We start from the raw sequence: 18,009 nt of genomic DNA on the forward strand, positions 1-18,009 counted from the left end.
CACTGGCTTGTCTGGTTGCCAGTAAAGGCTGTTCTTTGAGCATCAATGAGATCTGTGTGAAAGGGCAGCGTCTCACTGAAAAATGATAGCTGTGCCAAGCCAAAAGGAGTTTGTTAAGGAGGCCAGGTAGTGTGAGACTGTGTGGTCAGGTGAAGAGGCCATGGTCTGAAACACTCTCACGGTGGCTTTGTTGTGTTTTTAGCAAGGCCTTGCTCTCATGTTCTGAACGTCAGATGTAATTTAAAGACACTTGCCGTTCAGCTGCTGTGTAATGATGGTATTGGGTAGAGGAAGGTCAACATAAAACTATTAACTGTCAACTGCCAAGAGAGCTCTGAGTCTCATACATTATACTGATCACATCCAGACTTTATCTTCTTACTCCACATCGTTCTTGCTCTCTCTCGCCGTCCTTTACTCAACATCTAATCTAATCACCTTTTCTCTGTCCATTTTTTATTGTTTGACTCCTTTGTATTCTTGTTTGTGCTTGCGTTAAGCTGTTTTTGTGAGTTTATTCCCCTCTGCTTACTAAGACACTCCAGATGAATGAAGACCGTAGGTTACTTAAGTTGATATAAGGAGGATTCACTAAGAATGAATTGCGTCAACTGGGAGCTCATTTATTTGCACATGCTGTTTTTAGCTTCTGATTCACTGTTTTATAATTCAAACGAAGTACTGCTGCAAAACACACACAAGATCACTTCTGAACACAGTAGTTGTGAAGGGTGATTTATTTATTTATTGGGGTTTTGTTTTTTTATTTATTATGAATTATTCATATTATTTAATACATTATTTGTAATTATTTAGTGATTTATTATAAGTGTATTTATTTATGCTTTTTCTATTTTGGTATATATATATATTGTTCTTTTAGCTACTTTCTTGGAAAAGTTTATTGAATAGTCATGTTGATGGTGTGCATGTAACATCTAAACATACTTATTTTTTATTTATATTTTTAAATAGAAATAGCAGGAATTGCCAAAACATGTTGTCAGCAAAACCATGTTGACCAAAAATATATACTGGTAGGTCCTACTTAAATGACTCCCATGAGATTTTAAGTTAATATTTAAATTTTTAAAAAAGCCCTTTGGCAAATGTTCAAGTCAAATGACATGCAAGTAAACAAATGCAATATTTAATCGTATTTTAAGTGTTTTGTTTTGATTGCTTTTATATTTAAATAATTTATTTTAATTTAGCATTTTTGTGATTTAATTGTTAGCAATTCTCTCACAAGCCCCAGGGGTTTTTAAATACTAGTTTGAGAAACCCTGCTTTATACAAATCACGAAAACCACTTTGAGCCATTTCATATTGCTTGCACGTGTGCTTTTTGTAGTAATCACAAACCATGCGTGCCTTTCTCCATGCATTTGTTGACCGCAGAGGCTGTCAAATTTTGGAGTACGTATTTTAAAAACAGTGACTGAAAATGTATATTCTCAATTGTTGAATACTACACACTCCTAACTAAAAAAATCAAACAAACAAAAAACTGGTGTCCAATGTTTATTCATTTCACTCTCCTTTCATCCTACAGCTCTTTGGAGCCCTTGGTTGTAATTTGTTAAACACATCTCCCAGACTCCCGGGGCTGCTAGCTTTGTCGTCATAAACCCAGTTTTATTTCAATGCTTTCTTTAGGATGGATCCACTTGGAGAAAGAGAGTGATCGCAGATGTACTTGAGCATCGTTTTGCATTACTGATGCAGATGTCTTCTCTATGTTAGAAATCCGTTCAGGGCCTCCAGCTTGCCAAACGTCTCTTTTTATCTCCTTTCTAAGTTCAAGGAAAGTTCAGCATCTTTTGTTTTCCTCCTGACTGCGGAAAAGTCAACAACAGTGTATTTCAGGAGTTGTTTAGATGTCGTGCTTCATCTTTGGTGTTTTAGATGAGAGCATGTGTTAAATGGATGTTGAAGAGTCATTGACCTAAATGCATTTGTGAATGGTGTTTGTGCATATTCATATTCAGTTGGCTTTATAAGAAATTTAAACTCTGTACTCTTTTTTCCTAAAAAAAAAAAAAAGCATCACACAGTATCCAAAATAACCCTTTTTTAAAATAGAAATTTTACCATTAAAAAGTTTGGGGTCAGTACAATTTTTTAAATGTTTTTGAATGAAGTTTCTTATGCTCACCAAGGCTGTATTTATTTGATCAAAAATGCTATTTTTTTTTTTCAATATTACTACGTTAACACTTTCCTCGCCAGCGTTTTTGAAATACTTTGCTTGCCACCATCACAAAAGTTGAATGGCCCCCAGAATATTTTATTGTATGAATATCTGAACATGCAATATATCAAAAGTTTTTGTCAAAGACTATGCCTGGATGGGATTTAGAACGATGATCAAAACTTAGATGGGGTAATGCGAGTCCATACACTCTCCCACAGCTTCACAGTCCTATAGTTTGTCCTGGGTTGACATTTCATTCAGTAACATTACAGTTTTGATCTATATGCTGTTGATGATCATGTTATTTTACATATGCATATGATTAGATACGATATCGCTTGTTTCTGCTTCTTTTTCGAATGTGTTTTGATCAGCATATTTAGTACTTTTTCAGAAAATGCTTAATAGCGTCCCTTACCGTATAACAGTGAAAACACAGAAATTGCCGTTCCGCAAATTGAATGGCGGGGAAGCATTGTCTCACAAATGATGGATAATTCTGTCAATTGCAGGGAAAGAGTTAAAATAACTGTTGTATTTTAGTATATTTTGAACATTTAATTTATTTCTGTGATGGCAAAGCTGAAATTCAGCATTATTACTCCAGTCTTCAGTGTTGCATGATCCTTCAGAAATCATTCTAATATGCTCAGTTTTAATGTTTTATGTTTTTAGTGTTTTAATGCTGTGTCTTTGTAATTGATATGCCACATGCAAATTTGATTTCAGCTTCTCAGGGACTGAAAGAGCAAATCAAATTGATTTTCTTTTTCATTTATTGATCCCCATCCCCCCCATCCCCATCACACCTTTTGAAATGTTCCTTTGAAGGACAAAAGGGTCAGACATTTTCAATGGAGTGAAAGCTTCCACAAATATCTCATATCTTTCTCTTTGTTCACCTACCACGCTACGGCCCCTTCAAGGACCCTGGGGGACAAAAAAAGCAGAGCGCCTTTATACGGTGGGACTCAGTACCGCCACTATTATCATCCATAAAAGCACCGCCACAGTTCAATAGCCATCCAGGCGGCACGCTAGCTTCACCCCAAGCAAAACCCAGGTGACAACCTGCAGTCTAAGACAAGATACATCAGCTGTCAATCATCTCCACTCAACCGTATTTAATTAAAAAGGGGATTCAATCCTCTATTCGTATTTGCTCAACATAATCGCTTGCATAAAAGCACAATTTAGAGGTATATTTTTAACAAAGGGAATTATAGTAGTTTGACATCAGTATATTCATTCTGATAGCAGAATTGCTTTGAAGCTTGGAGAAATAATGCCTCATCTGGCGGCTTTGTTGACAGGCTTCCTGTGTGGAAATGGCTGATTTTTGTTGCTTGACAGGAGAGCAGGGCTTCTCTCCTGATGTCTGTATTAGTCTCCATAACAGATGGTGCTGAGTTAAGGAGGGTTTGCAGACTTCTCTTGTTCCTAGCCAATAGTGTCAGCTGTGAGCCTGGATTGTGCGACGTAGTGACTGATCTTTTCTCCAGATGGAAGAAGCAGCATCAGTCATTGATGCAAACATTGCTTGACAAGAGGTTGGATTTGGTCAATCTGTGACCGGTAGGATCGGTGATTATCTTCACCATCTTCTGATCTGATCTCTTCTGGGATTGGTCAGTGGAGAGACAGTAGAGGTTGATGATATACATCTTCATTACAAATGGACCCAGAGTTAACTGGTTTGACCTTTCATTGAAAATATTGAGTTCGTAATGAGGTAACGTATACCACCATGGTGTTATTAAGCACCTGATGCTTAAGTCAAGTGTTTTGTTGTGCTGCGCGAATGAATGAGGAAACCCAACATTAATCCAGACAAGTATACCCAAAGCACATTTATTAGGCTCAAAGAGTTGAAACTAAATCGGAAATACTTTTAATAGATATTTACCACAAAGCCATCCTAAAAAAAAAATCTTTGGTTTCATTGATGGAATACATGGTAGCCATGTAACTATGGCAATATAGATTCATGTCAAACTTGGTTGGTTTCATGTTAACACTAAAGTGTGGCGGTTCATTTCTACATCAATTATAGTGGTTGCAAGACAGTGCTGTATTGATATTTCTCAATCATTCTGCTCAGGTTTGTTCTAACCCTTTTTCTTGAAGTATTAAACTTCTGCAATTAATTGAGCCTGAATCTCTTACCATACAGACTGCATTACAACTTTTCTTCTTCATATGAGAGATCTGTTCTCACTTCTGTAACTTAAAATAAAGCTAAAATAATATAAAATATAAATATTATACCCCGGTTTCACAGACAATTAAGGCTTAAGCCTAGTCCCAGACTAAAATGCATGTTTGAGCTGTTTTAACTGAAAGCAACTTGTACTGACATATCTTAAAATATGTCAGTGCCATTGTTTTGTCTCAAGATGCACACCAATAATGGTTTTTTTTCGAAGTCACATTTATCAAATCCATTTAAAACACTAATTGAACTAAGGCCTAATTCTGGATTAATCCGTGCCTGTCCGTCAAACCGGGCCTTTGTTTAATAAACAAAATCCTAACCTAACATTTGAACAGCAGTGTATATTTTTGTATAGATATTTTATTTAAAGATCAAAGATTACATTTAATGCTTAACATGTCTGTAATTGCTAATAGAAATGGAATTGAACTTGACTGTATTTTAATGCTGTTTTGATTTTTGCATTAATTTGCAGATCATTTTATTATTTGAAAGGTATTGCAAAAATGTAATGATAAAAGTTATTCCATACTGATCCCATTTTATGTAGTACCAAATCCTAGACTTTTAGGCATAGACCCTCTAATTCACCACGAAGTGACATTTCTTTGTAATTCGTTTCGAACTGGTCACTCTAAAATTGGTCACACAATCATTTGAAGAAACAGTTCCTCCATAAGTAATGTCTTGGGTTACTATTTAAGTCTTGTGCCAGCTGTAGTGGGGGTGGAGGTTGGAGAAGCATTACCTGAGAGAGGTTAGGAATCATCCTCTCCACTCATGCAGAGCACGCTTTTAATTAGATTACCCAGGCACCCATGCACAGCCGTGAGGGATTGGACACACTCTGTCAGGTCATTTTGCCTCAATGCTGGGCTGGACTGCTTGTCCGCTCTCTTGAATCACTGGATGTGCTTGAGAAGCTAGAAGGAAACTCAAAAAACTACTTTCTTCTGTAACGGTGGCACATTTTTTAACAGGAATAGGGAATTGAAAACTTTTCTGTCCATATAAAATAAAAAACATTGTCTAGAGTTTATCTAGAAAAAATGCCCAGACAAATAAGTCTTTTAAATGAGGCTTGTTGATGACTATGTTAAATGTAGACATAGTCAAATTAGAATTAGTCAATTAGTCAAAATCACGTCTTTGTTTTCCTTATGTATATAAGACATTTACCATCTGAAGTTATACATTTGTTTTCTTGAATGTTGAAAAAATATTCTTAAATAATATTGAATAATAACCAAATGTTTTTTTGCTTTTGTTTTTCCAGTAACACCTAACTATTGGTGTTATAACTTTCAGAAACAAGTAGACTTGTTTAGTTCAGTTTTTAGTCTAGTCTCGTTTAGTCTCATTTCGTTGAGTCTAGTTTAATTTTGTTTTGTTTGTCATTGAGGTCTGAGTGTGACCCTACAATATATGTAATACATATTTATTATAGAAACACTATTTAAATCAAACAATACACTAATTTGCATTGTTGTTTTTTTATTAATACAACTGAAATACTGTTATTGTTACTCAGTCTAAATAATAAATTGGTCAAAGTTCTGAAAAATTGTAAGTTAGCTGTAAGTTAGCTTAAAACACATGCATACTATTGCTTTAATTTGTACGGAGCTCCTAAAGGGACATGGTGAAGGAAAACAATATGAAGTGGAGGAAAAATTATTTGTCGATGCTTTTGCGTTCTCTTGCAAATGTTTTGCGTTCTTCTGAGAAACTTTGCGTTCCTTTGCCAAATTGAACACATAACATTTGCGAGAGAACGCAAAAACATTGACTTATCTCATCTCATTTTCTTTGTTTTCCCACACCATGTCCCGTTAGGGGCTCCGTACATTTGTATGTTCAATGAATACCTCCTTTTTTTACACAGTGCAATTTGCAAGTAAACAACACAAACACAAAACAGATTAGAATTGAATACAGAATATTTGTTGTGCATATAAAACATCTCTCAGCATGAAGCGTACCAGACACTGTTGATTTAGTGTGTACTCTTCATATTAGGCAGTACAAATATGCCAGGATGTTCTTTCTTTTCTTTTTGTCCTGTCAAAATCAGAACTGTTTTAAAAGATGTAACCTCTTTCCCCTGAAAAAGTAGTATAATGAGAGATTTGTTTTTTTAGCAGAGAAGAGGAATAATCTGTACCATATTTTTGGTTTGGGTTACGGATATTGTTAGTGTCATGTTGCAATGATCAACGTCTGCAAATTCATCATAGAGGATAAAGGGGGGAAATGCAGTTAAATGATTTATAGTCTCTGGAGGCTCTTGGCTTACTTTTACACTTCAATTAATTTTGTTTTGAAGATTGCGAGAATGGGCAGGCCTGCTGTGTTTCTCCCATAAAATCACCGAGTGAGCTTTGGCATGCTGATGGGCTTGAGAGCTCTCAAAGTTTTCAAGTTACAAGATAACAATATGTTTCTCTTTGTGCCTTCCACGTGCCGTGACGGGTAAGAAATAAGCGAAGCCGAGCTGCCAGAGCACCTTAGCAGCGCTTCATTTCTCACTCTCATGTTTAACCGTCTGTTGCTAATTTACTTTCTCTCCAGGCAATCCTTTTTTAATAGTGCATCCGTTTGTTCAGGAGACAATTGATTCCCTGCACCGCCATATTCATCAGTTACATTAACTGAAGCTTGTCCGGAATATGAATTATGGAGGCCCTCTCTCCATTTCTGTCCCACATTTCTAGCTGCAGCTTCATGTCAATAGACCATGTAAATACCTTTGAGGAAAACAAATGTTAACCTAAAGTCAACAATGTGCTAATTACGCTAATGATAATGAGTCTTGCACATATTCATCAATGCTTTAAGTGTCGTCTTGTCGTTGGGTTGTGAAGGGGTGCCTTTGCAAAATACTACATGCATTTATTGATGTTTCTTTCCTGTTGTGTCTGCTTCGACACAGGGACTTTGACAACTTGTCCAATCTCACAGAAGAGTTCAAGGTCAAGTACATCGCTCAGCGGTGGGAGGATCTCGGATTAAAAGACGTCCGGGTTACTAATCACACGGCTCTTCTGAGCTATCCCGGACCCGCCCTCAGCACGATCGTGGATAAGATTGGAAACCACTGTTACCTGCCCAGCGGAGAGAGGTGTGGACAGCCATCCACATCCACGACTGAACCCTTTGCCTTTGCAGCCTACTCTGCTGTGGGAAGTCTAGTGGTGAGTTACATTGTACCATCAAGAGATCCATACCACACTCACAATTGTACTAGAAATATCAGATATGGGTGATGTGATAATGTTGGGCAACCTAAAAATGTGGAATGTGCTTTACATGGTAATCAACCTACCAGTAAATGCATTTGGATATGCCAACACAATCTAAAACGTGAACACGTCCAGTTGTAACCTCAAGTATATATTTCTAACTGACCTAACCTGGAATTAAAAAAAAAAAAAAATAGCATTTTGTCTGTGTAACCTAATTTGTCAGATTGATTTTGTCAAATTAGTTGACATTTGTACCTTGAATAAAATGTAGTTGTTACCACGTAAAGGAATTTTTTAGGTACTGTTTTAAAAAAGAAAGAAAAAAGAACTAAGAGTTATTCTACTGTTCAAATATTTGTGCTCAGTAAGATTTATTTTAATTAGTACTTTTATTCATGAAGGATGCAATGAATTGATCAAAAGTGTCAGTAATGACATTTATAATGTATATATGTATGTATACATATATTTAAATATATATATATATATATATATATATATATATATATATATATATATATATATATATATATATATATATATATATATATATATATATATATATATATATAATGACACCAAAGAATGAGGTAATGGCTTATTTATATATATATATATATATATATATATATATATATATATTAAAATAATAACAATGATAATAAAAACATATATATTATTTTAATTGGTAATATTTTACAATATATTTTTTTTACTGTACTTTTTTGTCAAATAAATGCAGCCTGGACGAGAATAAAAGTAGCAAATGTCTTAGTGACTTAAGTTTTTAAGTTTTTTTTTTTACCCAGCATTAAAAATGACTGCAAAATAGGCCAAAGCATCAAGCTTTGCAAGTTTGCAACACATGGACTGGAACAGAATGTGTGTGGAACAAGAGCAGTTTTAACGCTCAAAGAACTCACTCTTGTTCCATTCCTGGTTTTCCATTTTCCACCCACTGGTGAGTGAAACCCTGATCCGAGTGATCACCCAACCACTCCACACTACAAGTGAAACTTTCACATTTTTGCTCCTCACTCCAGTCACACACGCTTTACACCACTCACTGTCACGTTTGGTCTGTGTTTGTGTTTTGCTTGAGTTGCCCTCTTCCCAGTTCAATTCCATGTGTTAATGCATCTGTTGCCATAGTTTTTGTTTTTCCCTGTGTATTTATAGCCCTCATTTTCCGTTGTTCCATTTATTGGCCGTTCCTTCTGCAACCGATGGTGACACTCACATAGGCCCACTCTGGTCTGAAACACCACAGGAATAAATATTAGTCATAATAACTCTCATACTTTTTAAGTGCCTCTCAGCCATTCAAATTCACAAGGACTTGAACTGAATGTAGAAACTTATTAATTTATAAATATAATCATTTATAATACATTATCAACAATCATTGAACATAAAGTTGCTTATTGACTTTTTATATTGTCAACTTCACTGCACAGCTGCAGCTGAATTAGCATCAGATATTTTTATGCAAACACACTCTTGCTTTCACAGCCCTGAATGCTTCATCCTGTCGGGAAGGTTAAAACAAATCCATTATGCAAGACTGAACCCATTTCACACATGTGTGTGATATATTCTCCAGTTATTTTTAGAGGTTATGCTTTCTGTCTCTGAAGGGAACAGGAAATGTCGAAGGAAGATGCATTGCCATTATCCGTTTCAAGACAGACACACTGTATCTAACAGGGATAAGCTTGAGTAAAAAGTTCTCAGAGTTAGTCACAGTCGGTCTTTCATGTCGTCCTCCACAAGGGGGGTCAAAGTCATCCATCATAACGCTGCACATACTCAAGGCTCTGATGTAAATTAAACTGCATTTGCAATGTCTAAAAATTCCAGCAGGAAAAACAAATACGACCGGCTTGATGGATGAAATGTCCAGGGATCTCGTGCTGAGGCGTTAGAGATTCATCCAGCTATCCTGAGCCGCTCATGGGTCACTGGGCATTTTACATGATGTACTTTTACCAACTCCCAGCTCCACAGCTGGGCTAAAATATTCACCTTCTTTTCCACTGAAAACATACAGATGCACCGCGATATCACAGTAACATATCCACAGATGTTTGACTGTAAATATCACAAGCAGGTCTGATGTGGTCAGGTCAGCATAACTAATTATGCCAATGCAAAGTAATGAAGAAATGTAGTCAACCCCTATTTTAAGAATATTTCATTTTGTGTAATTTTTTTCTATTTTAAGAATGTGTCATAATAGTTTTCATTTAAATTGTATTTTACCCAATGAGCCAGTGAATTGAGTATAACAAAATAAGGTTTAATTTTTGAATTGAATAACACTTTATTATTTCGTATTTGTAAGCACAGGAGAACTTCTCATGAAAAAATCTCCACCTAATTTACAACACATGCATAAACACATTAATTTTTTCTTAAAATCGTTCTGATGTTAGTGAATTTAGAATATTCTAAATGAGCGGCTGTATGCACAAGGTTAGTCATTTGCATAAAACATGCCCAAACCATCTCCATATAAGGGCTTTCCGCGTATTCTTTCCTTTACATTCTCAAAAAAACACATTTTATACAGACCCCGATTACAGGCCTATCATTAGCCAGGTGTACATACGTGTGAATCTGCGTTATTCCAACGCAATCTCACAGCAATTCGTACATATATTACGAGGTGGCTAATTCATATTAATTTCGTACAACCTCACTCCGTGTCTAGAATCCAGTGATGGGTAGGTTTAGAGGCGGGGTTAGTGGTGGTCCTTCCTGGTGATGCTTTTTGAAAAATCGAACGAGTGATCATATGAATTCGTACAAATTAGCCACCTCGTAAAATACGTCCAAATTGGTGTGAAATCGGGTTGCTTTTTCAGAGAAACCTTGCAGTTGAAGCTACGTATAACGCAGCTTTTCTTACTCTTTCACTGTAGCCTATATGGTGGAATATATTTAGGATTAAATTCAGTTGTATTATTATATAATTTTATATAAATTAATATAATATGTAATATTATAAAATATTATATTATTATTATATTAATATAAGTCGTGTTACGATGAAATATAACTTAAGAACATAATTATGCCGCACGGAAAAAGTGCTTTCTGCATAAGAAGTTTCAGTTGTTCCTACACTTTTGAACGTTTGTGGTGAATCATGATTTGTTCGTGAAAACGTATGGCAATTTCACACACAAATGTCTGCATGTGCATGGTTAGTGAATGAGACCCATTGAGTCTTCTACACTTATTATTCTGCTATAAATAATACTTATTATTGATTATATTATTGATTTAGATCTTATTTGTTTGCAGCTTTTAGCGTACAATGCTTTTCACAACCGATTTTACTTCTGTAAACGGATATATTTCTGTTTGTCTGTCTGTCAGTCAGTTTATCTGTTTGTTTGTTTGTTTGTTTGTTTGTTTGTTTGTTTGTTTGGTTGGTTGGTTGGTTGGTTGCAGGAACCACAAGTTCCTGCAATTAATACGTTTTATGATTGGTTGGTTGGTAATACTAGGAATTTGTATATAAACAGGGACTGTTTCTACCAATGTATATCTTTTATGTTTTCTACCCAAAACTAATTAGTTATGCATAAGCACAGATATTGACATCTTCACTGAGTAAAATATGGAAACATAACTGTCAATCAAATTATGCTGAAAATGATCACATGTACCAACAAAGAATGCCCTTTTAATATACTAAAGCTCAATCAACAAAGAAATCCCACGGTGCAGTTTCATTTCTTCTAGGAATCTATAAATGTCACTCTGTCCCAATCATTTTGCTCAGTTCAGATGGCCAAATCATTTAAAATCTAAACGAAAAACAAACACCAAAAAAAAACTGCAGGTAGTTTGATGGTTTGCGGTAAATTCAGTGGAGGCTTTACCTCTGGTCAGTAATAAGTTTGAGGAGGCTCTCGAGGCTAATTAGTTTTGATGAGTTAAATCCTCCATGCTCCCTGGCTATTTCTCTCCACAGCATATTAGTGATGATCAGGTGCAGGCGCTGGGCAATTACTGCCCTTAATTTCTTAAAGAAAGTGAGGTCAGGTAGTGAGAATAAAAGTTCCATTTCTTTTCCTTTAGTTTCAGAATGTTTGTCTCTGGCCTAAAGAGTTTTCTACAAGCTGTATTATACATTCTGTATGCCAAATCAAATATTTCAATAGATTAGCAGATTTGATTAATTTCCATAACTTTCTCAGGTCTAATACAGTTTTAATGAGCAAGGGACATAGTTCAGCTTCTTCACTTTGCCTTTGGTTGAAGCTTTTTTAATTTCTCAAATTTTTTCAAAAAAAACTTTAAGATCAAACTATAATTGACAGACACCCCGCAGCACTGTCATGAACTTCTCTTCACTACTAAGCCTTTTTGATAAATAAAGAATTGCATATTGTTCAGACTTCGCCGTTTTAGAACATATGAGCCATGCAGTGGATTTGATCCCATAGCTACTTTGATCGGAAAAAAATGCCTATTCTATATGTGTTGCATGAAGTGTTTTCTTTGATACGTGAGCTATACTGTTGGGAGTGGTCATTTGTATTCATTTAACATTGATTGTGTTATATAAAAAATAAAGCGGTGAAATGATGAAACGTTTCTGCAAGACCTCGACAAAGCTTGTGTGTTGACATAGTTCGAATTGTAATCTTACATGGATATTTACAAAAAGTTCAATCAAATGGACACAATGAGGGCATTTTAAATTCCTTTTGAAAATTTCAAGAGATTCTCACTGTAATATCGCTCTGCTGCCTCTTTAATGTAGAATGCAAAAATGTAATTGAGCATTGAAGGAGTGTTGCGTTTTCATACACAGTGGACATGTCGCCGCCATCTCCTCTAATGGCACCGTGTGATCGGGGTGTTATTTAACATTCTCCTCAAAATAATGTTTAATTACGGGGCGCTCCTCAATCACGTAGATGTGAAAACAATTGTTATTTTCCTCTGGCTGCTTCGCGTCGCCGGGGGTGAGATGACTCGTGAAAGGAGCCGGTCGCTCGTATACAGGAGCGATTTGTTCTCCACGATGCGCGCCTTCGTTAATTTCATTACCTTAATGACAGCCTCTCGGTGCAAATCTCATCCATTCCCAATTTTCTGCTGCTTCTTTGGGGTTAGACGGAACACTTTTATAATGCAAATGCAGACATTAGTGATAAATCCCATCTTTCACTGGTCTTGTGGCTTTGTGATACCGCCGAGATATACTCTCCTGCCCGAAATCATGTTTCATTTTCCTCCAAGCCTAATGAAAAATGAATTGAGCACAGGTAATGCATTTCCACTTTGTGTCTCCGGGCCTTAAATAGCATTTAGTTTGACCCCACCTCATCAGCCCTCGTCACTTGAACGTACTCACTTTTCTTAATCTCACGTACAGGGTTCTGGTTTAATAGTGCAAACGGAATGACGAGAAGGACGCCACGGCTCGCAGCTGCCATGAATCTGCCTTGAATTCCTTCAAAGCTGTGACGTCTTTGCTGTGTTGGTGCGTGATTTATAGTACGGCGGCTAATATATGTACTTGTCCCCCATTATACAGCGCCTGAGATGTTCACTTTGTTTTTACTCATGCTTTGCTATCTGTAATGAATGTGACAAATAGCTTTATGGGGTGAGTTACGTGAGTCACTACATTACAAATCAGAGGCTTGTTATTCCACACACACAGACAGCGAGAGGGGTCAGAACGCTGGGGGAGACTAAACCCTCAACCATTTTAAAAAATGTAAATGTTTAAAAAATGTTTCTTTTTTTTTCCAGGCAGAGGTGGTGGACGTTCAGTATGGGAGCCCTGGGGATTTGATACAAGTCCAAGCTAGTACAAATGTGACCAATAAAATAGCACTGCTAAAACTTGGACAAGCACCTTTGCTTTACAAGGTATGTTGTTAAATTAATATGCTGTATAGATGTTTTATGCAAATCAAGGTACACTACCATTCAAAAGTACTTTTATTCAGCAAGGATGCATTCAATTGATCAAAAGTTACCGTCAAATATTTTACATTTTTACAAATTGCTGTTCTTTTGAACATTCTATTCATCTATTCATATTAAAGGAATCCTGGGGAAAAAAATGCATCATGGTTTCCCCAAACATAATAATAAGCAGCACAAGAGTTTTCATTGTTGATAATAATAAGAAATGTTTTTCTGAGCACCAAATTAGCATATTAGTATGATTTCTGAAGGATCACGTGACACTGAAGACTGGAGTAATGATGCTGAAAATTCAGCTTTGCCATCACAGGAATAAATTATATTTAAAATATATGAATAATACTGTTTTTACTGTAAGTAAAATACAGCCTTGGTGAGCATGAGACTTTTTCTCCACAACAATAGAAAAATCATACTGGCCTCAACCTTTTGAATAGTAGTTTGTATGTGGAATTATTTGCTGCTTATTGACCCCATTAAATAAATAAAAAATGCCAATGTTTATGTAAATATAACAAATCATACAACTTTTAAGAACAAAGGAATTAATACTTTTCTGACATTCATTCTTGATAATTGTTAAGTGGATGCATTTAAACCCTTCAAAGAGGTTTCATTAATGACTAAATTAGATTGACTTAGACTCATTAGACCAACAAATAACCATGATTATTAAAAGGCATTTAATCATAACAGAGATTTAAGAAAGTTATTTCGTATAATTAAATCAATGTGCAGCTGTTTGGGAAATCATTATATGTGATTAATGCATACATAATTATGGTACAGCTCAAATCATATTGTTTTACAATTACTTAATGATGTCTCTGTAAACCTTCACCAAGACAATTACTTTAGAGTAATGGGGATCACTGATATTTATAAGTGGGTAAAGCACCAGTAATGTCCTATAATTCGCTTATTCGATGAAAGAAACCTGTTGGTTTTGTTGTCTTTGTATTTCATGTTCCCAATGGAATGTCCTCCCCTCAGTAGTTTTCAGGAGTTTAGCAAGGGTTCTCAAAGTCTGCATTGTAAATGTAACATCACTTGTTCCCAAACCTCCTTCATTTGTTGATGATGCAAGTAGCGTGTTTCTTCTCCACCTGCTTGAGTGTGCACTTTTTGAAAGCAAGATTTTGTGTGAATACGTGTTTGAATTGCGGCCTGATTTTCACACAAAGTAGTCACATGACTTCAAAAGCCTTGAAATAGAGCGCATAGATGATTGGAAATGGTAGTTTATGTGGCTTTTGGTGCTTCAGCAATCGACATCCTCTCATCCCTCATCTTTGTGTTACGGTGGATAAAGTCATATGGGTTCGTACTGGCATGAGGTTGAGTAAATGACAAGATTTTCCTTTTGTGCAAACACTTATTTTCATATTTCTCCTGCAAAGCAGTGTAATAAAGGTCACTGAAGGCAAGTGTAGATGAACCCAAATGCAGCTTTATTAAAGCCAAACATGAGTAGATACAAAAATAAACAAAGACTTGGCTTGACATTGTTCAAAACATGAACTTAAACATGAACAAGAAACTCACCAGCAGCAGTTACACAAACAAAGCTAGACAAGATACAATGGAAACATAAGGGATTTATACAATAATATATACAAGACTACAATATTTATACAACATTTATACAACAATAACAACAAGAAACATCTGTGAACAATCAAGACAGTCAACCAATCAGAACATGACACATAAGACTAGGGAAGCACAAGACATGATCACATGAGGGCCAGGAAGTCACATGACAAGAAACCAGGAAACACGACTATGAGAGTTTCAAAATAAATGACATGAACACAAACAAAAACGAGCAGATCCGTTTGCGCTCTGTTCGGTCTTTCCACTATCAAATTCCGTCATGTAATTAGCGAATCCGCCATGACACAAACACAACTGGCATTTAAAGGGAATGAGAGATGCGACTCTGATTGGTTTAACGCATGTAAATCCCAAAACACACCCATTACTCATTAAGAGAATATAGACAACCCTTTTAGGCCTGGCGCGCCGACCAATTTCCCCGTCGTTAAACTAGCAAAAGTGGATTCGGACACACCGTAACTGCACTTGTGCCCTACACTTTAGACCATGCGCTTAGATCGTTAAAATAGGGCCCAAAATCACTTTTTATGTATTAATTTGTTTTAGGATATTATTGTCAGTGAAGAGTGTAACTCGGTTATTCTATTGATTTGATTATTCAACAAAACGTAAAGTTTATCAATATAAAAAAATATATATGTTTATATGTATATGATCTAAATTAATAAATGTACAGTAGATGATGACAGATTTGAATTCAATGTACTCAATGTCACTCACAAATGTGCTTTCCATCTTCAAGGACGCACGAATAAAAGCATTTAGAATCTGAAAAACAAACAACCTTTTGACATTACATCTACAATTTCCTGTTGACTTCATGTCTTTACATGAAGTGCAGCAATGCAATACAGCAAGTGTCCATGACTTCAGGGAAAATCTTTCTATAATATCCCATCTCAAATATTTCAACCACATAATGCATGAAAAGATGTTCCGATACATTTCTTTTGCAAAAACATGCAAGAGTGTAACATAGAGAACTAATGGTTTTATATTTGTTTTAGTTTTCATTAATATTCACTGAATGTTGACAGAAAGTGTGTTACGTTCATCTGCATACTTATAGATTCAATTGTTATGACTGTGTGATGAAGGTAACAGTGACTTTTGGGACCAATAGACTCGATTTGATTTGAATTCGAGCCCTGTACCAGGCTCTCTTAGCTGTCATTTGTTTGGGAAGAGTTATTGATTTTCTTTAAAGCGAGTGCTTACTCTCAGTCTGCAAGGATCAAGCTTTTTGACTGCTCCTCTTCAGATAATTAGCCTAGAGAATGATGGCACTTTTGATCCGAGACCTTAATCTACCATCTCTGTCGCAACGCACACTCCTGTGCTGACACAGCTCGCTCTCACACAGTCCAAATGTAGATAATAATGCAAATTTGACTCGCAACATTCGGCGTAGAAACACTTTTATAAGATTTTGAAAGGTTTATAGGGTACTTTTTTGTCTTCCTTCACAGTAAAACAAGAATTATGGCTCATGATGTTTATGCTTTGCAGCATGCAACATTCATAACAAACAGCACACCAATATCTCAAGTAGCTCCAACAACCCTTTCAATTCTCAATCCTGATCTTAGAATTGTACTTAGAATCCTTAGAATATAGTCTCAAAATCACATATAGCTGCAAAACAGGCTGTTTAATGCAAGAATTTATGTAGTGTATGTGTGCAGTGTATGTTTTGAATGTGTCCATTGAGTTGTGAGATGCTGTCATTAACACAATATGATCAACAAACGTACACTTAGCAGAGAACAGCCTTTTCCAATGTTGCTGTCTTGGTTCTGTTGGTGTCCTTCCATTTGCTTCTCTGTTTTCGCTACTCTCCAGCAGATTTCCCCAGGGTGCGCGGATGTTCCTGTCCTGCCCTGAAGGTGCTGAAATGGAAATATTTTAGGAGTATACACATTGAATGTATTTTTCGTAAATGTCTCCCCTGAGAAAATCAACAGATATGAACAGAATTATTTTTTCTGATATAACGCTAATGTCACCATAAAAAAGCTATAGAAAGTACATGCAGATATATAGGACAAACTCTTTACTGGATCAAGAAAATGTTTTTTTTTTTTTATTGAATTGAGCCTCAATCAGGGACACTTGAAACAATTTCCACTAAATGGCACTAAAAACTAAAATAATGAATGTAATTGAGTAAAAGTAGCCATATTTAAGTAAAAATTCCACTTTGAAATAAATTAGATCGAATCAGTAAGTGGAATATATATATATATATATATATATATATATATATATATATATATATATATATATATGTATATATATGTTATTTTCATCCTTCATTTCATTCTCTATTAAAAAACCTCAAAATTATGTATGATTTCTTGGAATAAGACAAAACTAAATGACTGATCTACACCTGTTTGAAGTCGATTGAGTCAGAAAAGTCAATTATGAGAACAATTGGGATAAAGTTTTCTGAAGGTTCCTAAACAAAATCACCTACAGTAGCAACCATACCTTAAAGGCCCACTGAAGTGCCTTGAAACACGCAGCTTTGTATGATGCGTTGATGTAATTTCCACTGAAACAGGAAGCGAAGGCGGGACATATTGAATGGCTCCTCCCCCTTTTCAAATAGCCAATAGCGTTTAGTTTACCTCACATACTGCAAGTCGTACTTGACAGCACCATGGAAGTGAATCCAGGTGCTGGTGATACGTTGAAATTAATAGTAGAGATGTGAATAAATTCTAGTAATTTCATTCAATGTCCAGTTGGGAATAACAAAGCGGAAT

The 18,009-nt window shown here is 35.7% G+C and overlaps 1 protein-coding gene across 8 annotated transcripts in view; it reads left to right on the forward strand.

Annotated features, from left to right (window-relative positions):
* naaladl2 (N-acetylated alpha-linked acidic dipeptidase like 2) overlaps positions 1–18,009 on the forward strand; it is a 321,301-nt gene that overhangs the window by 134,405 nt on the left and 168,887 nt on the right. For all 8 annotated transcript variants that reach the window (XR_013795866.1, XM_079597224.1, XM_079597227.1 and 5 more), the window contains 2 exons: positions 7,345–7,606; positions 13,439–13,558. Coding sequence is in view for 7 of the 8 variants with exons in the window: in XM_079597224.1 (XP_079453350.1) it covers positions 7,345–7,606; positions 13,439–13,558 (382 nt within the window). In the remaining variant the exon portion in view is untranslated. The remainder of the gene's footprint in view (positions 1–7,344; positions 7,607–13,438; positions 13,559–18,009) is intronic.

The sequence above is a fragment of the Phoxinus phoxinus genome, assembly GCF_949152265.1.
Source record: "Phoxinus phoxinus genome assembly, chromosome: 22".
In the NCBI taxonomy this organism is placed as follows: Eukaryota; Metazoa; Chordata; class Actinopteri; order Cypriniformes; family Leuciscidae; genus Phoxinus; species Phoxinus phoxinus.